Source organism: Bison bison, unplaced genomic scaffold (assembly GCF_000754665.1).
Source record: "Bison bison bison isolate TAMUID 2011002044 unplaced genomic scaffold, Bison_UMD1.0 scf7180017864516, whole genome shotgun sequence".
Classification (NCBI taxonomy): domain Eukaryota; kingdom Metazoa; phylum Chordata; class Mammalia; order Artiodactyla; family Bovidae; genus Bison; species Bison bison.
The window spans coordinates 8,059,947-8,081,161 of record NW_011495069.1 but is presented as its reverse complement, the minus strand read 5'-3'; the positions used below and the strand labels follow the sequence as shown (position 1 = coordinate 8,081,161).

Sequence of the window (21,215 nt, the reverse complement as noted above, 5' to 3'; positions counted from 1 at the left end):
GGAATATGCTTTCTGATTACCAGGTGCTTCAAGGAGGCGGAAGACACAGAAGCATCACTATTAAACCGCAATGCTGCCAAACTAGGACACTGTTTATAAGGTGGCACTGGCTTGGCCCATGTACCCTGAAGGGGGCCTCTAGCCAGATGGGCTGGGCTCCCAGGGCATGCGTGTGGCGAAGGGGCCACCTCAACTCTGTCTGCACCCTTTGGGGCTGCTGTGGATTTATGGTGGCCTGACCCTGGGTCTCTTCGGGAGCTGGGACAGCCCTGAAGCACCTGCCCAGTCCCAGAGCCTCTGACGTCAGCCTTTCTGGCCCCCCTGCCCCCACCTAAGTGCTAAGTACCCTAAGTCCTGAGCCCATCAGCACAGCCGCCAGAGGGCCTCAAATATTCAATTCTACCCACCTGCCACCCCTCCCCTAATCTCTTTATTCTTCCCATTACCCTTCCCACTCAGACTAGACCTTGGCCTCCACTGCTTCCAGGAAAGAAAAGCCACCACTGGAAAGTAAACAAAAGCAGCTCAATTTTGGCTTTTGAGCTTCCAAGGGCCTAGGTCCTGGCAATGAGAGGTTTTCAAGAACAGTTTTGAAGACCTTGGATTCCCCTGACACACTTGATTCAGAACTTCACCTCTGTCTCAGAGAGCACTCTGCTTTGGGGTAAGAGCCAACACCTCCACTCTGAAGCCCAGTGAAGCACCCCCTTCCCATCACCGCTCCCCCTCCTCCTCCCATCAGCCTTATCTGGGAGCTGGGCTGGGCCTGCCTCAGGGCAATCTGTCTCCCTGGGGGCCACCACCTGCCAGCATCCCAGGCTCAGGGCCCAGACACCACCTGCATCAGCCCTCCTGACCACGTGGCCCTTCCCCTCCCCCGCCACACACGCCCATCACATACACCTCCCACTACACCCCCACCACACACACTCCCACCACACACACTCCCATCACATACACTCCACATCACACACACTCCCATCACACACACTCCCATCACACACACTCCCATCACACACACTCCACATCGCACACACCCCACCACACACCCCTCCACCATACTCCCACCACACCCTCCCCATGGCACACTCCCCACCACACACTCTCATCACACACTCTCATCGCACACTCCCCATCAAACACCCCTCCACCACACATACCCCCCACCACACACTCCCCATCGCACACTCCCCACCACACACTCTCATCACACACTCTCATCACACACACCCTCCATCACACACACCCCCACCACACACTCCCCATTGCACACTCCCCATCGCACACTCCTCATCACGCACACCCACCACACACTCCCCATGGCACACTCCCCGTCACACACTCCCATTACACACTCCCATCACACATTCCCTACCGTGCACACTCCCACCACACACACTCCCTGTCACACGCTACCCACCACACACACGCTCCCATCACATGCTCCCATCACATACTCCCCATCGCACACTCCCCACTGCACACACTCCCTACCACACACACTCCCCATTACACGCTCCCTACCACACACGCTCCCCACCACACACGCTCCCATCACATACTCCCCAACACACACTCCCACCACACACTCCCCATCACACAGTCCCACCAAACTGGAGCAGCTCAACCAGCCCTGAGGGCTAGGCCCCGGCCTGCCCACTTGCACTTGTGAACTCCAAGTTCCCCAGGCCCTGCAGCCCGTCCTATCCACTCCCGACACCACTGGTCCACCCTCCACTGAGGCACACCCCAGAGAACCACTCTGGTTTATGCCAGAGGGGCTGGCACACTTGGCTCCAAAAGTCACCGCCTCCCCTCACACTGCTGATCAGAACACAAACATTTCCAGTTTCCTGTTGTGGAAAGCTTGCATTCTGCAACAAGGTAAACACAGAATGACCATATACACATAAGAGCAACCTCTTACGTACGTCCCCAAAAGGACTGAAACACGTGTCCACCCAATAACAAGTACATGAATGTTCAAAGCAGCATTATTCATAATAATGGCCGAAAGTAAAGCACCCCAAATGTCCATCAACAAGTGAATGGATAAACAAAATGCAGTATATCCATACAAAGGAAAAAAGAAATAAAGCTGACGTGTGCTGCAACATGGAAGAACCCTGCAAACATCATAAAGGTCACGTATTGCATGATTCCCTTTGTGTAAAAGGTCCAGAATAGAAAACCGTGTAGAGACAGAAAGCGGACTGGTGGTTGCCAGGGGCTGAGGTGGGAGTGGGGGTATGGGGTTCCCATCTGGAGGGATGAGGAAGTTCTGGAGCGGGACAGTGGTGATGACCACACAACACTGGGAGTGTACTTAATGCTACAGAATGGTCCACTTTAAAACTGTTAAAATGATAAACGTTATGTGTATTTTACCTGCAATTATTTTTTAAAAGTCACCATCTCACAGGGCAGTCTATGCACTTCCTTGGTGCCTCCCCCAGCAGCCTCTGCAGCCTTGCTAAGGTGAGACCTTGGGGTCTCTGGCACTCCAAGACTGGAGGAGGGGGTGCTGGCTCAGGAGGCAACACTGCAAGCGTCAGACACTTCCCAGCTAAGCTGGTGGGGCTGCTACAGGGCCGCTGGGGACATAAATACACCCTAGGAGGCAGGCATGGACGAAGGAACGGGAATGCATTTCAGCTTTCAGCACCCTCTGCGGAAGCTGAACAGCTCAACACAGGCTGCTGCTGAAAACACTGTGACCCCGGGGGAGAAAGACACCACACACATTTCAGTCCTGCGACAACAAGGATGATAAACCAGCGCTGGGCACGTAGCACCTGTTACCCTGGGGGAAGAACAGACCTAAATATTCAGACTGTAAGATGCGCAAACCACTACAGGAAGCGTCGGGGCAAGACGGCAAGAGCCAGGACTACCAGGCTGCCACCATACAGGGACCGCTTTGAACCAGAGCTTCCAGGATGTCTTCCAGGTGTTCAGTCCAGCCTGTTTTCCATCCCAAGCTGAGGCCAGGACCCAGGGTGGCTTACGCAGCACTGGTGGAGCTCAGATATCAGGGAGACGATCTGGAAGGGCGGCCAGGGTGCCAATGCCCCCTAAACACACCTTAGATGGCAGGATCGCAGGGACTTGGCCACATGATCCTCCCTTCAGTGGTCAGGGGCATGGTTTCAAGAGAACATGCCCCACCAGAGCAGAGATGATGGCCAGAAGCTGAGTGTGGCAGGATCTATCCGGTCACTGCTTGTGGTCACGGGGAAAAGACAAAACCCACCATTACCACTGCGCAAAGTCTCCCTTTCCTCAACAGCAGCGAAGACTGAACCCTGCCTTCTCCCCCAACACATGGCCTCCTCTTTTCACTGAAGAGGAGTGGAGCTGGCCTGCCAATCTTTAGTGCGTGGTCAGGCCGGAGGACATACACACCCGACTTCCAGAAAGCAGGGGAAAGAAGGGCTCCCCCTGTTCTGCTACAAGGCTGAGCTCCTCCAGCCTCAGGCCAGGGAAGAGCCATACCCCAGGTTCAGGTTGGCTCTTCGTTTCTTAGTTGAAAATCAAAGAGCAGACGGCTCAGAGCACCAGCTCTTCAGAGCAGAGGTCCGGATACACAATCAGAAAACAAAGGGAAGAAACGGATGCTCTGATTCTTGATGCCAGCAGGGAAGGAAAGTCGTGGGGTCTGTGGCTGGTAAAGACAGTGCTCTGAAGCTGGGAGGTGGTTGAGGAAGAGACGAGACAAAGGGCAGGCAGCTCAGGACAAGATGCTGGACTGCAAGCCTGCGTGAGACTGAGAGCTGTGCATGGGGTTCAGGGGGCCCCCAAGTGTGGCAGAACCAGTCAGAGGAAGGAAAAAGGAGGCTGGACAAGGTTCCCCTGGTCTCTCAGCCACCTGCCTCTGTCTGCTTCCCAAATCTCTGTTCTTTCTCTGGAATGCTTAGGTTCCTGAAGGCTCTAACCCCTGCGCCTCTTGGTCCAGGTTTCCCTCAAGTAGCTTCACACTCCAGCCTTGAGCCCCCAGCAGGACATCCTTCTGAATCCGCATCTCCTGTGCCATTGCCCCCACCCAGTCCTAAACCCATATTTCCAACCACCTAGAATTCACAGGTGTCTGGAATTTTTGTTTAATCATGTCTAGAATTCAACTCATCTCCCCCTCCCAGGATTTCTCACTGTCCCCACTTCTTGATGTTCTTATCTACCCCCAGGTAGAAGGGGCTCCCCAGTGGCTCAGCAGTAAAGAATCGGCCTGAAATGCAGGAGATGCTGGAGACACAGGTTCGATCTCAAAGATTCCCCTGCAGAAGGAAATGGCAACAGACTTCAGTATTCTTGTCTGAAGAATCCCATGGACAAAGGATCCTGGTGGGCTACAGCCTATAAGGTTGCAAAGGGTTGGAAACGATTGAAGCCACTTAGCATACACACCCAGGGTAGGAACCTTGGTCACTCCAAACTTCACCTCCCACATCCACACCTGTGTCACACCCCTAGGTCCAGCACATGGAGCCTCTTGCTATCTGACAAGTCCACCCCACCTGGTGTTCATTCTCCATGTTTGCCTGAAACACCGACCTTTCCCCTAAGCTCACATCAAAGCTGCTGCGACCCCCAGGCCTTTTTCACCCCGTGACTGGGGCTCCATGGTGTCACAGTTGTGTGCACACACGTCTGCCTGGATGTGAAGCCTCACGTTTGCATCCTCAGCATCTAGGGCACTGCCTGGCAGGTGGTAAGAACAAGGTAAGTTTTCTGGAAAAGTTGAGCTGGAATAAAACAGATAAGCGGCAGGTAGTTAATATTCCTCTCACTGCGTATCAGCTCAACTACGTTATTTCATAAGGTCTGGTTTGGACCTGTTTGACAACTAGGTTTCCAACACGAATCAGCTCTGCAAATTCTAGCAGTCACATGAAGGCGGTTTCTAGAACAAGAACGACAGGGAGAGAAAAAAACAGCAGCTCAGAGAAGGAAGCAATGAGGGCTGCATCAAGAGAAAATGAAAGGAGAGGAGGTCAGGCCCAGAAAAGCCCAGATCCTCTCCAAACTGCGGAATGGCATCCACCTGGGGTGGGGGTGGGGGGCGGCAGAGGGGGACCCACGCAGAAATGCCTCGGCATCTAATTAAACATTTTAGATTCCACTGCACACGAGAAGGAAACCTGCGTCCCCCACGGAACCCTAACAAATGAGTCGTTTCCAACCAATCTATCACCGTAGCATCTGGGCACCTCAGGAAGATGAAAATAAGACCAATACATAAATGAAAACCAATATATAAACAATCGTCTCTCCGCACAGGCCTCCAGGAAGCCACAGCTACAGCCATCTGCCAAGTTCCACCCTCGTCACTGCTTCCCGCAGCCAGAGGCCTCTGAGTAAGCACGGTTTAATATAAGATTTAACAGCAGAAGGAAATTTCTTCTCTGAAGTCTGCCTCTCCATTAATGCTCCTACGCTAAATGTCCACCGCTTGAAGCTGGAATGAAATAAGTTTGGCATTAATAGGACTTTGTTCTATGTGCCACGTCAGCCAAAGAATTTGCTAGAAATAGTTGGGGCAGATTGACGAAAGATCGCAACTTGGCACAGGTTGAAAATTCAAAGGTTTCTTGCATGGAAACGGAGCTCTCGGGGGGCCCGTCACTAAGCTGTGGGAAGGAGGCTCACACTCATCTCTGGCGTATTATCACCTCCTGCGGCTTCCACGCGGAGGGGGCCTGGGTAGATGTGATCTGATCAACCCAGGGCAGCAATTCTCAGATTCAGTCACATCCAACACCTGGCAAGGCAGGGATGATATGAAATTGCAGCACTCCTGCCCTGAGCCTGAACACCTGGGACCAGGTTCAGCTCTTTTACTTCAGTATCTTTTTCCTGAGCATCTGTGATTTGATTTTAGGGCCCAAGCAGCAACAAAAGACTGCTCTCCTAACTGGAAAGGGGCAGAGGCAGTCACAGTGGGGGGGGTGAGAAACCAACTTCTGGACAAGCAAATATTTTCATTCCAGATGTTTATGTTCTGCCTGCTTCCCCCCAAAAAGATTTATGTGGGACAGGCAAGTATTTATGCGGTTAACCTAGGTTTCCTTTCTTCCATGCATCTGTATACAGTGGGAAATGATTCCGATACACAACACCATTACACAATGAAATTCCTTAAAGCCAGAGATTCATCTCTAATTTTCTTTAGCTCATATAGCCTGTGGTGTGTATAACAATTTCTGTTTCCAAGATCTTTTTCTTTAAATAAATTTATGGCTTCTCTTTATGTTAATAGTTTATGCTCTTAACACTGGAAACCTCAGTTTTAATTGAGTCTTTTCTCCAGCACATCTGACCCGATCATGGTCTTAATAAATATAGAAAATTTCCAACCTTTTCCATAAGTGGGTAAAAGGGAAATATAGTCAGAAAGGAGATACAGCTTAGGCGAAGATGAGTCCTGAAGCATAGCTATACATTAAAACCATCTGGGAAATGTTTAAAAATCCCAGTGCTTGTGCTGTATTCTGGACCAATTAAACCAGAACCTCTAGGGTAGGCACTTGGGTATCAGTATTTACTAAGAGACCCCTGGGGAGTTCCAGACTGCAATCAAGGTTAGAATCCCTGTTCTAAGGATTTGTCAGAACCGTTCTGTTCAATGTCAACCAAGACTATGACAATTTCTACTTTATTTCACCCCAAAGTGAAAACTCTTCCTCTAAATGATCAACCTTGATCCTTCAGATAACGTAATAGAAAGAATGTTAACCAGAGACAGGAGAGGAGGTCTGAGTCAGTGCATCACCATTTAAACTGGCAGGGCCTGGAGTTGGTCACTTACAGCCTTTGCAGGGTGTTCATTCCCTGAGCTATAAAAAGGGATTATCGCCCTGCCATGTATGCCACAAGGCTGCTGTGGGGATAAGCTAAACTCTTAATGGGATGCAAGGGCTCTACTAAGAATATCACACACACAAGGAATCTTTGATCTCATCTGTCCATGAGGTTAGGTATCAGCTCGGTCCAGCCTCTACCCCCTGGAAACTCCTCCGGGGAGCAGTTAAAGCAGGCCCCCTGGAAACTCCTCCGGGGAGCAGTTAAAGACAATGGATGGTACAGGGAGCAGAGAGTCAGAAGCCTCTTCTCTGACATGCAAGAAAACTTCAAATTCCAGGGCTGACAAACTGCTCCCACGGTGCCAAATTTGAGAGCGCTTTACTCAGATCACAGAGAATCTGATTACGCTTTAATCTAATCCAGCGCCTAATCACAGGAAAGGCTAAGGCTGTTTGTCTCCCTCAACCCCATCTGGACCGACGCCACTCTGGTACCATTCTTATTACTCAAGGATTGATAATCAGAGCTCCTACCATGATTACAGGGCCGCTATTACACCAGACCACCTCTGAGACTGCATCGGTGTGAAGTCTCTGCCTTCTGTGAAAGTATACACCCCAAAACACCTGCCTCTGAAACTGCTAAAGAAGCCTCTAGACTGAGCTGCTATTTCTCTGTCAAAACATGAACCTTTCTCTATAAAAGGTTTCCTTATAGTCTAAAGCAGGAAAATTGATTATATTTATAGGTTGCTCTCTAAAAGGTCCAGTTCTGAAAGCAAGAAATTTAAGTCTTCTTTCCCCACTGATTCTTATCATTAAAAACCAAGACTACTACAGAGCTCTGTAAAGTATGTGACAGACGGAGAATGGCTTCTGGGAGAGCTGGAAAAGAGGAAGTTTTGCTGATTTAGGTCAAGAACACAAGTACAGAAAAAAAAAAAGGTGCCAATGTCTTTCCAGGAGATCGGCATTTACTTGGCAAAGTTTAGCTTTAACCTCTGAAAAGCTCATTCCAGGAATGAAAGTGGAGGAAAGAGATCTTAAATAAGAGACCTGTAACTTTAATTCAACACTCCCCTGCCCCGACCCCAAATGAGACGAATGAAATTAAAGATAGCCTTTGCAATAATACACTACATTTATTTTCTACTGAACTTTGCTGATTGAGGGGAGATAAGAGATCAGACCCACAGCCACGTAAAAATCCTTCAGCCATGTATATTTAGCTTCCTTCTGATCAATAATCAGCAATTTGGCCTATACGAATAGCTTTTTTTATGTGGGGATTTACAAACCAAGTTTCTAAAATGTCATCATTAGAGTTAAGGTCGAGAGGCTAGAGAAAATATTTGACAGATTAAAAAATTCTGAGAGGAAAGTCACACTAATAGAGACTGCTAGAATGTCACAGATAGCAACAAGTATTTCTTCTAACACTTCAAAGCAGATGAGCAAAAAATGCACAAATAATTTCAGATGACATCAACCAGAAATTAGACACCCCTTTGAGAACTACTCTATTTATTCAGGATATAATTTCAACACAAAATTATATTTCATGCATCTCATACCAACTACCAAAAGTAAATAAGAATCTTTAAATATCTAAGCTGTACCAAAATATGTCAAGTTTATATACTTCATTCAGGAGTCTTCTGAGACCTACTCAAGGTCTATTTATTTGTACTTTATATATAATGCTAACAAGATAGATTGAATGTTTCCTACCCATCTATAGATTAGAAAATAGCAAAATAGGAAGAGTAGAGAATAAACTGGCCAGAAGCAGGCATCTTGACAGCCCAGAGATGTAACAGCTGTCAGCCTAACAGGAAAAGGGGATAAAAACTACGTAAAAGCAGATTAAAAAAAAAAAAAAAGATGAATTTAGAATCCCAAAAGAGTACATTCACAGTGTTTGGCAGAAAATGTTTACCAATCAGTAGTCACATGAAGATGTAGGAAAATGTGACCCATAACCAAGAGAGAAAACAGTCAACAGGGATAGACCCAATAATGACAAAGAAGACTTTTTGAAAAGCTATTATAGATGTGCCTTAGGATTTAAAGGACAAGATAAAAACAATGAGTGAACATGTGTGAAACACTGGAGAGCTCAAAACAATGAAAAAGGTCCAAATGGAAATTCTAGAGGTTAAAATCACAACAAACTGTGGAAAATTCTTCAAGAGGATGGGAACACCAGACCACCTGACCTGCCTCCTGAGAAATCTGTATGCAGGTCAGGAAGCAATAGTTAGAACTGGACATGGAACAACAGACTGGTTCCAAATAGGAAAAGGAGTAGGTCAAGGCTGTATATTGTCATCCTGCTTATATGCAGAGTACATCATGAGAAACGCTGGGCTGGAAGAAGCACAAGCTGGAACCAAAATTGCTGGGAGAAATACCAATAACCTCAGATATGCATATGACACCACCCTTATGGCAGAAAGTGAAGAGGAACTAAAAAGCCTCTTGATGAAAGTGAAAGAAGAGAGTGAAAAAGTTGGCTTAAAGCTCAACATTCAGAAATTAAGATCATGGCATCCGGTCCCATCACTTCATGGCAAATAGATGGGGAAACAGTGGAAACAGTGGCAGATTTTGTTTTGGGGGGCTCCAAAGTCACTGCAGATGGTGACTGCAGCCATGAAATTAAAAGACGCTTGCTTCTTGGAAGAAAAGCTATGACCAACCTAGACAGCATATTAAAAAGCAGAGACATTACTTTGTCAACAAACGTCCATCTAGTCAAGGCTATGGTTTTTCCAGTAGTCGTGTATGGATTTGAGAGTTGGACTATAAAGAAAGCTGAGTGCCAAAGAATTGATGCTTTTGAACTGTGGTGTTGGAGAGTCCCTTGGACTGCAAGGAGATCCAACCAGTCCATCCTAAAGGAGATCAGTCCTGAGTGTTCACTGAAAGGACTGATGTTGAAGCTGAAACTCTAATACTTTGGCCACCTGATGTGAAGAGCTGACTCACTGGAAAAGACTCTGATGCTGGGAAAGATTGAAGGCGGGAAGAGAAGGGGACAACAGAGGATGAGATGGTTGGATGGTATCACCAACTCACTGGAGTTGAATTAGAGTAAACTCCAGGAATTGGTGATGGACAGGGAGGCCTGGCATGCTGCAGTCTATGAAGTCGCAAAGAGTCGGACACGACTGAGCAACTGAACTGAACTGAGAGGTTAAAAAAAAATCTGAAAATTAAAAATTCACTGGGTGGGCTTAACAACAGATTGGACACTACAGAAGAAAATTTCAATGAAATTGAAGATGGGTTAACATAAAGTATCCATACCAAAGTGCAGAGGTAAAGATTGAAAAGAAAATGAGCATAGATTCAGTGACTTCTAGGAAAATATCAAACAATTTAACTTATATGTAAGTTAAGTTCTAAAACAAAAGGAGGTATATTGGGGTAGGAAAAATATTAAAGACCTAAGGGCCAAATTTTTTCCTAACTTGATAAAAATATCAACCCATAGACACAAGAAGCTCAACAAACCCCAAGAAGGATAAACAATTACATCCACATTTAGGTACATCGTCAGATGACTTAAAGAGAAAATCTTAATAGCATCCAAAGGGAAGAGAAAGACATTATACACAGGGGAATATACTCTGATCTTTCATCAGAAGCAACACAAGTTACAAGACAATGGTTGGTTCATACAAAGAAAAAGGGTGGTCGGCGTGGAGGGGATCAACTTAAAATTTTATATCCAACAAATATATTCTTTTAAGAGGAGAGCAAATAGAGGCATTTTTAGAAAACAAAAGCTGTAAGAATCAGTCAACAGTAGACCTACACTTAAAAAAAATGTTCAGAGGAATTTGATGTATAGGTTCAAGGCAAATCCAATAAAAATCCCAGCATGATTTTTCATAGAAACGGGTGTACTTATTCTCAAATGTACTTCAGAAATGTAAAGGACTTATAGTAACTGAAGCCATTGAAAAAAAGAGTTCAAAGATGGAGAAATCACACTACCTGTTTTTAAGACTTACTATAGAGCTCCAGCATCAGTACAGTGTGAACTGACAACAAGGACCTGCTCTATAGCCCAGGGAACTATACTCAATATAACAATCTGTAATCAAAAAGAAACTGAAAATGAAGATATATAAAAAACTGAATCACTTTGCTGTACAACTGAAATTAATGCAGCACTGTAAATCAACTATACTTTAATTAAAAAAAAAAAAACTTGAAAAAAAAAGCCAAAAAAATTCCAGGAAACAAACAGCAAGATGGTTTGCTTAAAGCCAATCACACTCAAAAAAAGATAGTATAAACTGGCATAAAGACAAATCAATAGAACAGAAGAGTCCAGAAACAGAACCACATACATATGATAAATTAATCTAACAAGGTATCAAAGCAATTTCAAGGGGAAAAGAAAGCTTTTTCAACAAATGGCACTAAACAACTAGACATTTAAATGGAAATAAAGAACCTCAACCATATATAAAAGTTAATTTGAAGTACAGGAAAGACCCAAATGTAAAAACTAAAATGACCAAGCTGCTAGAATTAAAAGGAGACTATCTTCATGACCTTTGGGTAAACAAAATAAAATTTTTAATCCACACAAGAGTACCACCATAAAAGAAAATATTGATACACCAGATTTCATCAAAATTTAAAACTTCTGCTGTCTGAATGACACATTAAGAAAATTAAAAAATAAATCATAGAGTATGAATATAGGAATATGTGTTATTGCTTAGCCACTTGGTCACGTCTGATTCTTTTGCAAACTCATGGACTGTAGCCCACCAGGCTCCTCTGTCCATGGGATTTCCCAGGCAAAAATACTGGAGTGGGTTGCTATTTCCTTTTCCAGGGTATCTTCCTGACCCAGGTATCAAACTTACATCTCCTGCATTGGCAGGTGGATTCTTTACTGCTGAGCCACCTGAGAAGCCCATGCATACATACATCTGAGAAATGACATATATCCAGAATATGCAAAGGATTCTAGAATTCAATAAGAAGATGATAAATGGTACAAATTAAAAAAAAAATTTTAAGGGGGGGTGGGGCCAAAGATCTGAACATACCCTTAAAAGGAAGATAAAGAAATGGCAGATAAACATATGAAAAGATATTCAATAACAATGGCTAACAGGAAAACGAAAATTAAAACTTCAACTTAATATTCAGTTCAGTTCAGTTGCTCAGTCATGTCTGACTCTTTCTGACCATGAATAGCAGCACGCCAGGCCTCCCTGTCCATCACCAACTCCCGGAGTCTACCCAAACTCATGTCCATCAAGTCGGTGATGCCATCCAGCCATCTCATCCTCCATCGTCCCCTTTTCCTCCTGCCCCCAATCCTTCCCAGCATAGAGTCTTTTCCAATGAGTCAACTCTTCGTGTGAGGTGGCCAAAGTACTGGAGTTTCAGCTTCAGCATCAGTCCTTCCAATGAACACCCAGGACTGATCTCCTTTAGAATGGACTGGTTGGATCTCCTTACTGTCCAAGGGACTCTCAAGAGTCTTCTCCAACACCACAGTTCAAAAGCATCAATTCTTTGGCGCTCAGTACTATACATCAAATAGAATGGCTAAACCAAAAAGGTGGACAATAGCAAGTGTAGGCGACGATGCAGAACTCTCACACACTGCTGGTGGGAGTATATAACGGTCTAACTATTTGGGAAAAGTGTTTCCACTTCCCTACAAAGTTAAACAAACATTTACTCTGTGAGCCAGCAATTATATTCCTAGATGTTGACACAAAAGAAATGAAAATATACCTACATAAAGACTTGTGCGTAAAATGTTCGTAACAGCTTTATTCATAATAGCCAAACACTGGAAACAACCAAAGGTCCAACCACATGTGAATGAATAAACAAATCGTGGGATATTCATACAGTGAAATACATCTCAGCAAAAAGAAACGAAATACTACTACACACAACATGAATGAGTTTCAGAAGCATTAGCCTCGGTGAAATAAAGTTTTGCAAAGAACGGCATGTATTGTACTACTCCATTTAGTTGAAGTTCTAGAACAGGTGAGACTAATCTCTGGCGACAAATCAAAACAGTGTTTGGGTATGGATGATGGGGGACTGATTGAGAAGGAGCAGATGGGACTGTCTGGGTGATGGAAATGTTCTATATCTTCCTAGGGGTGTGGTTTACACGGTTTTCTGCAGTTGTTAAAATTTAGCAAACTGTATATTTAAGATCCGTGCATTTGCCTATATGTAAGTTACACTTAAATAAATAACTAGTTTCCTTGGCCAAAATCACTGCAGACAGTGACTGCAGCCATGAAAGTGAAAAATGCTTGCTCCTTGGAAGGAAAGCTATGACAAACCTAGACAGCATATTAAAAAGTAGAGACATCACTTTGCCAACAAAGGTCTGTAGAGGCAAAGCTATGGTTTTTTCAGTAGTCATGTATGGATGTGGGAGTTGGGCCATAAAGAAGGCTGAGCACTCAAGAGTTGATGCTTTTGAACTGTGGTGTTAGAGAAGACTCTTGAGAGTCCCTTGGACTGCAAGGAGATCCAACCAGTCCATCCTAGAGGAAATCAACCCTGATTCTATGGAAGGACTGTTGCTGAAGCGCCAATACTTTGGCCACCTGATGTGAAGAACTGACTCATTGGAAAAGACCCTGATTCTGGGAAAGATTGAAGGCAAAAAGAAAATGGGACGGCAGAGGATAAGACGGTTATATAGCATCACTGACTCAATGGACATGAATTTTAGCAAACTCCAGGAGATAGTAGAGGACAGAAGAGCCTGGTGTGCTTCAGTCCATGAGACTGCAAAGAGTCAGACATGACTTAGCAACTAAACAACCACCACCACCACCTCCTTCACAGGGTTGTTGTGAAAAAAAAAATAAGGTAGTGAGAGACCAACAGTCTTACCTAAATGATTCATCAGGGCTTAATGGGATGTGATGTATTGCACAGTGGATTTTATGGTGACCCCCAAGTCACAGTAGAGGTGAAATGAGGGGAGAAAAATCTATCAGCCACTGAAAATGGTTGTTATTCAGTGAAAGCTATTTACCTAGAAGTTTCATCTACAGAGCAGCTGACTCCCAGAGCATGCCAGGGAAAAGCATAATTATTGCTTATCAGTTAAGGACACTAATCAGTATGCCCTTCTTCTGTACCACTGCAATACTGCACTAAAACAGATGGACAACCGCCCTAGCCTCAGCTTTTAATTAATGAAAATTCAGAGTTAAGAGACATATCCAGACTCTCTTGTGAATAAGGGCTCTTCTGACCACCTGCCTGTCAAGTGTGGGGAGACCTCAACCCAGATATTAGAAAACAGCCTTCTCAATGGAAGAAACATGTACAGCTGGGCCACCACACTGGGCCACAGCCTATAGCTGTGGTCTCCATGGTTTCGGTTTTCTTTGGGGATGGAGAAACCAAAAGGTAGGCCTGACTTCCAGCTATCTCAGCCACACCCTGCGTTTAAGAGAACCAAAACCATACTGCCTTGGCTATTAACCAGCCACCAGAGCTGAGTGGGGGTGAAGGAGGGAAGGGGGACTTGGATCCTTGGGTCCTCAGAACTTCTTAAGGAATCTCCAGTTTCTTTTCCTTACCATCATGTGCCTTGAGAATTCAGAGCTTAAAAAAAAAAATCTGTTTTTTTCCCCAGAGTATGCAAGCACTGGTTCATAAGGCCTTGGTGCTGAGACAGTGGAAAATGAAGAACCAGAGCTTATTGTTTCAATGAGCCTGGTCTTTTTGGGGCTGCAGTTGTACAGAACTAGAATAATAATCATTCTTAGTTCAGGACACTCATTCCTGCTCCATGTATGTGAAAGTCACTCAGTCGTGTCTGACTCTTTGCGACCCCATGGACAATACAGTCCATGGAATTCTCCAGGCCAGAAAACTGGAGTGGGTAGCCTATCCCTTCTCCAGGGGATCTGCCCGATCCAGAAATCAAACCGGGGTCTCCTGCATTGCAGGCAGATTCTTTACCAGCTGAGCTATCACGGAAGCCTGCTCCATGTATGGCACATCTTTTAAAGTTAACATAACAAGTGCCCACCACTCTCTCTCGAATCCTGTCCATCATGCTCTTGTGAAAGCTTTCCTGACTTGGCCAATGAAAGCAAGGCAGGGAGAGAATTTCCTGAAGCCCTCGCCACCTCTCTTGGTGCAGATCCGACTTAGGGTGCAGAGGCAATCGCCTTCCCCACGCCAGAGGCAGTACCCATAGGCCGGCTGCCCACCTAGATTACCAAATAGCTTCCCTGCATGGGGCTTTCCAATCTGTGAGCCTGATTTATTTTTTTCAATAAGAGAAAAGATGTAAGTCCCTTTGAGCAAACTATGCGTGATATATATCACAATATTTATTTTTGGTAGAGTAATGGATCAGTCTTCAGGGAGAGCTAGAGAAAAGGCATTTCTTGAGCTCGGATGTAAATCAGTCACTCTGAAAACTGCAGGGAATCTATATTCTTGCCCCCCCTGCTAACAACAGTGTGAAATAAGCAGCTGACTTTTAAAAGTCATTGCACTACGTGTTTCTAAACCTAACACTAAGGACAGAGTTAAAGGTGAGAGGCCTGAGGAATGACTGCTTCCGGAACGCCTGCACCAAGTCCCCAGAATAATGGTGCAGCTCACGACGAAAGGAGAGACTCACCCAACCTGCGGTTGTTAAGTCGTAGACCCGGTGGGGACAAGGTCTAAGCTTTGCTCTACGTGCAGTCCTCTTAGTTCTAAGCAGCACTTAAAAAGGATGAAGTGTGTGACTGGGCATACAATGTGAGGGTCTCCCAAGGGACCTGTCCAGTTCTTATCGGCCAGTCTTCTTGTCTATATTAAATGTACCATAGAGCAGAAAATACATCAGGAGAGAAACTGAAGGACAAGGGGGTAAAAATCTTTGGTGGATTTTCAACTCAAATAGAGCTCTTCGAAGGAAAGCTATTTAAATCTGAAGATGTTCCTAATATTAATTATCCTGAACATCTCACAGGCTCAGATTCACATGCTACGAAGAACACAAAGCCCTTTAATTTTCCTACCTGTCCCTGAGACTAGCAGTGATAAATCAGATATACAGAGAAACCACATGTGACTAACAAACCAGCCCATTAGTGGGGAGCAAAGATCATCTGCCAAGATGACTTATCTGGACATAGTCACACATCATAACCAGCAATGTCCTGGAGGCTTAAGACAGCAGGCATGGAAGGCAAGAGCTGGGGCACTCTCTGCCAAGTCTCAGGACTCCAAGGTAACTCGGGCATCTTCCAGATGCCTGCTATCCAGGCATGAAAGATTTTACTCATGACTGCCCCCTCCCCAGTCCCTTCAAGTTGCACTTGGAAAATTACTGCAACTTCTAAAAGGCTTCTTGGGTCACAGAGCTGCTGAGCCCCCAAACCTTGCTGTGGTCTCTGCTCTGCAACTCCTGGAATTCCAGGTACCCTCAGGAAGAAGACCTGGCTTCTGCCACCAGCAATCTTAACTGTTAGTTAAAGATCTTTACTGCAGCCACTCATTCAAGTATCTGGGCTCCAGTGAAGTGTCAGATCCTATCCTAGGTGCTTGGGCAGATCCATAAATAAAGCAAGTGGGAACAGATGGGAGAGAAGACTTCCCTAAACGCCAATCCCTTCATTTTACTGTGAAAACTGAGGCCCAATGACAAACAGAAATTTTCACCTGAGGTCAGGGTTGATGGCTTGGCTAGGGCCTGAACCCAGGCAGGACACCCAAGAAGACTGTCACATACAGTGGTGCAGAAGAGCACATTCTTTATATGGGTGCCCCACTCTCACTGACCAATTCCCTCTAACAAAAGCCCCCTTCACCGGAAGAGACAATTGAGGTTCTTTAGATTAGCAACCAGCCATCATTAGTAGGACCCAACACTGTCTGAAACCTTTCATCGGGATGTAAGCCTGGCAAGCTATTCACTCCCAACCCTTGTCATGTGTTCAGTTCAGTCCAGTCGCTCAGTCGTGTCTGACTCTTTGCGACCCCATGGACTGCAGCACGCCAGGCTTCCCTGTCCATCACCAACTCCTGGAGCCTACTCAAACTCATGTCCATTGAGTTGGTGATGCCATCCAACCATCTCATCCTCTGTCGTCCTCTTCTCCTCCTGCCTTCAATCTTTCCCAGCATCAGAGTCAGCTCTTTGCATCAGGAGGCTAAAGTATTAGAGCTTCAGCATCAGTCCTTCCAATGAACATTCAGGACTGATTTCCTTTAGGAGGGACTGGTTGGATTTCCTTGCAGTCCAAGGGACTCTCAAGAGTCTTCTTCAACACCAAAGTTCAAAAGCATCAATTCTTGTCATATGTGAGAAAGGTCTATTGAACTTCAATAGCAGCCTACCTATGACCCTAACATAATTATAACAATAATTTCCTACATTATCATCAGATCTGTAAGGGAAGGCAATCAGTAAGCCGTTTCTCATTCTTACCGACCCCTTTACTCTCCAAGATGAGCCCAAGATGAGGCTCTGTCACTGTTCAGTCCCATCTCTGAAGTTCAACACGTGTAACAGGAATACTTAGCTATGTGGTGCTAGGGACACAACAGTGAACACATGACCATCATCAACAAGGCACAACACTGTCCCTAACTTCAAGGAACTGAGACATGCTGAAAACAGGGCTGGGAAAAGCCCAACTGCTAAGGAGCCCGTGGCCAGACTGGCAGTCTACTTAGGGGCCGGGTCTGGAAGCAAGCGTTTACATAACCAGTCTCTTTCCCTCTCTCTCATTCCACTTTACAGGAGGAAAAACAAGGTCCAGGAAGGAGAGGAAGTGGCTTGTCCAAAGTCAGACAGCTGATGATTGAGCGGACACTTGAATCTATGTTCTCTGGGTTCCCCTTTTCACCACACTGCCTCCTCCAAGGTTCCAAAATTACAAGTGAGGAGAAATCGTTGGTTCCAGTGACAGATGGTTTCCTGATGTGTGAACAACTAGAACAGGCAGCCTCAACTCATCTTATCAGCAGAGACCTTGTGTCCACGTCCATCTCTCACACCAGAATGTTCATAAGTATACTTCGTTGATCTAGAGCCTGAGTGTCCAGTCGTCATTCACTCTCATTTATCACCCTCTCTGAATCGCTCCTGATACTTACTTTTGCTTTAAAAACCTCATCTTATAAGAACAGAGCCCTTCTTATCTGATGCTAGCTCCCCCTCTGCTCCTGGGGTCTAATCAATCCATGTCTGGAAATAAGCAAGCCAGAGAGGAAAGCAGCAGTCCCTTTTCCGAAAACAGGCACCTTTCTAAAATGATCTACCCCTGGGCTTGGCACAGATAGAAATTTAAATGAGAAGGAAATAAAGACATCCTCCAGCAACAGTCAAACGCATTCCTCATCAGGTGGGACACCAGGGAAGTTAACTCTGTGTTAACAGCTAAACCAGACACTGCCCACATTTTTTTGGGGGGTGGTTATTTGGGGAGGTGGGAAAGGGAGGGGTCCAAACTCAAGACATATGAAAAGACAATAGGCTTCAAAACATAATAGCATATATAGTAGTCCTGTCCCCTCCATTCTGAGGAGCTTACGGTCTTCAAGACTGTAAGAGAGGGTTCACTGAACAACCAAAGGTACAAACAAGCAGGCTTCTACCTACTACCAGGGGTGTACAGAGACGCCAGACGGAAAGATCCAGACACCTGGCAACTGACACAGACCTCCACCCATTGTGTTACTTTATACTCACTGGCAAAGCAGAATCTCTACACCTCCCACCATCTCCAGCCACTGCAGCAAGTCACTGCCCACAGCCTCTGCCCTCAAGGGAGGTTCTCTTGGTATAGAGGGGCAGAACTTGGTTCCCCACTGACCAGCCCACTCTTCCTACCACGGCTCCCAACCACAGGCTTTTAGAAATGGGTCACAGTCTTAGATGCAAATGCAGAACGAACTGCTTCCAAAGAGGACAGTAGTTAATTCCTAATCCTTTGGGGGATCTTTTGGAAAATCTAATGGCAGCTCCACACCCCATGAAAAACTGCATGCATGCACTTTATATGTGATTTCACTGGGAGTCACTGCCTTCCGAGGAGGTGTGAAAGGGTTAATGTGCTCAGAGGCAGTTTCAGGAAAGGGAGCTGGAGTGGTTCAGGTGAGTATTCAACAACACAGCTCCTTAACCAATGGGGGAGAAATGATGCCCCTTTCTTAGCTACTGCAAGTTCTAAGCTTCAGTTAACCTTTGGGATTTCCGTAAGGATTTGGAAACTGACAGCGCACACTTGCACACAAGAAACAAGGACTCCTCTTTGTGATTTCCGATCCTGACATCACAAAATGTCCAGCGATTGCCAGTTATTCAGTAAGATAGTCTCCACAGGGCTTAGCATAGAAAGCTGAGTTACAACAGCAGAGATAACTAGGGGAGAGGTGGGTGCTGGGAGAGAGGGTGGACTGGACAAGGGGAGGAGGGAAGCTCAGCTCTCAGCTGGCTCTGAGCAGATCTTGGCAGGACAGGTCCTGACCCTTGCTGCCTGCTCTCCCTGGAAATCACAGCAGACTTGCTGACTGCTCTGCAGCAAACCAAGAGGTCCAGAGAGAAGCAGTCCTTTCCTTCTGGGTCCACGGGGACTGAGGAAGATCTTCTCGATTCTAGGGAGGAGACCCTGGCCCACTGCTTGCCCACAGCCCCCTCGTGGTCCACGGGTGTCACTGCAGCCCCCTCCGCAGTGCTGGGCAAAATCCTCACAGGCGGCTCCAACAGCAGGCAGCTCTAACAGTGGTTGAGCAGAACATTTAGTTATCAGTGGCGGCTTGGCAACTGTCTCCAAGCCATGGTGAGGCTGCATTTGCTTTTGGTGTGTTAAACTAGGACTCAGATTCAGACTCAAAGTGATCCATCTAACCCCTCTCTGGTACAATCCCTACAGGAAACCAGTCCAAGACCTGCTTCATTAAGCCAATAACCTCAGAACTTCTGTATCATTACCACTACCTTATTGATCACTGCTCCTTGTATCACATGCAATTATGTACAATTGTTCCAAAGCTCAATAGAAACAGTTAGTAAGAATGTAGGACATCTTCTGGCTTGTGGGTTGCTGGCTAGATTACAAAATACTTGCAGAACATCAAGTATCCCCCAAATTCTGGATTTCCAGGTAGCAGATCCTAAAGGGATTTAGGAGATGTCATGACTTAAGGACTCACAGTGAGAAAGAACATGGCCCTTGGCCCCTTGGAACAGAAAGGGTGCCCATTAATGAACCCTACTCCCGTATTCTTGCCTCGAGGCGGCCCTGGACAGAGGGGCCTGGTGGGCTACAGTCCATGAGGTCTCAAAGTGTTGACGCCTGAAGCGACTGAGCACGCAAGCATGCATGCAGCACTCCACAGAAATCCTATTAGCATCTCCAAAAGGGAGGGAGCAGGGCCCACCTGGGCTCAGGACTAGACTGAAAAGACCAGAAGCTGGGGGTGAGGGAAAGTTGGTCTAGGGCTTTAGCTACCATCTATCAGGAATGTGGATGGTTAACTGAACCCAGCACTGGAAAAGTGTGCAGGAAGGAGTGAAGGTGGGAAGTTTGGGAGGAGGGCCTCGAGCAGGTCAGGGAGCTGGGGAGTGACTGGGGGTGAGGGAGGATGGATGGAAGCACAAGAGCCATCTTTTAAAATATTCTGTGGAAGGAGGAGGAGAGTCCTTACCTCCTTGATTTTCTCCCGCTGGGTATGAACTAGGCTCTGGGGCTCCTTACTCCTGTCGGTCCTAGTCCCCAGGACCGGGTGGCGGAGGCGGCTCCGGAATGCCTTGAAGTCAAAGCCAGAGGGAACGCTCCCCTCCTGGGGTCTGAGGGCCGTGGCGCCGCCGCCCCGGGCCGCCGTGGCCTCCTCCCGGGGTCCAGTGGGGTGCGTGCGGCGCAGCCACCCTTTTCTGCGCCGAGAACTGGCTTGGCTGCCGGGGTCATCCTTGCCCGGGGCTGGAGCCGCGGGGGCCGGGTTGGGAGGCGACTCCTGTCCGCGGGCCCGCGGGTGGCTGGCGACTTGGGCCACCGCCTCCAGGCCGGGCTGCTGGGTCCGAGGGGCCAGGAAGAGGCGCTTGAGGCGAGAGGAGTTGGGCAGCAGGAACAGGGCCCCGAAGCACAGGGTGACCAGGCCGGAGAGGAAGAGGAGGAAGACGAACTTCTGCGGCAGCCGCAGCCCCCCCGGGGAAGCCGGGACGAAGCCGGGCACTTTCCTCACGAGCATCTTGACCGGGCACGGGCCTGGGGCACGCTCAGCTCCGGCCGAGCTCCTGAGGTCTTCGGAGTCCAGGCACTTGACAGCAGCTGGGCTCGGCGAGCGGAGGTCGTCGAGGGCGCGCCGCCCGGGGTGGGGGTCCCTGAGAGTTTCGCCCTTTCGGGGGGCTTGTTCCCGGAGTTCAGGGAGTTTGGA

The 21,215-nt window shown here is 46.8% G+C and overlaps 1 protein-coding gene across 1 annotated transcript in view; it reads right to left on the bottom strand.

Annotated features, from left to right (window-relative positions):
- The window catches only part of MAN1C1 (mannosidase, alpha, class 1C, member 1), a 152,307-nt gene extending 131,098 nt beyond the window's left edge, over positions 1-21,209 (bottom strand). Inside the window, exon 1 of the mRNA XM_010830079.1 lies at positions 20,490-21,209. Within this exon, the coding sequence (XP_010828381.1) occupies positions 20,490-21,029 (540 nt within the window). The 5' untranslated portion in view covers positions 21,030-21,209. The remainder of the gene's footprint in view (positions 1-20,489) is intronic.
- Between the last annotated feature and the right edge of the window lie 6 nt (positions 21,210-21,215).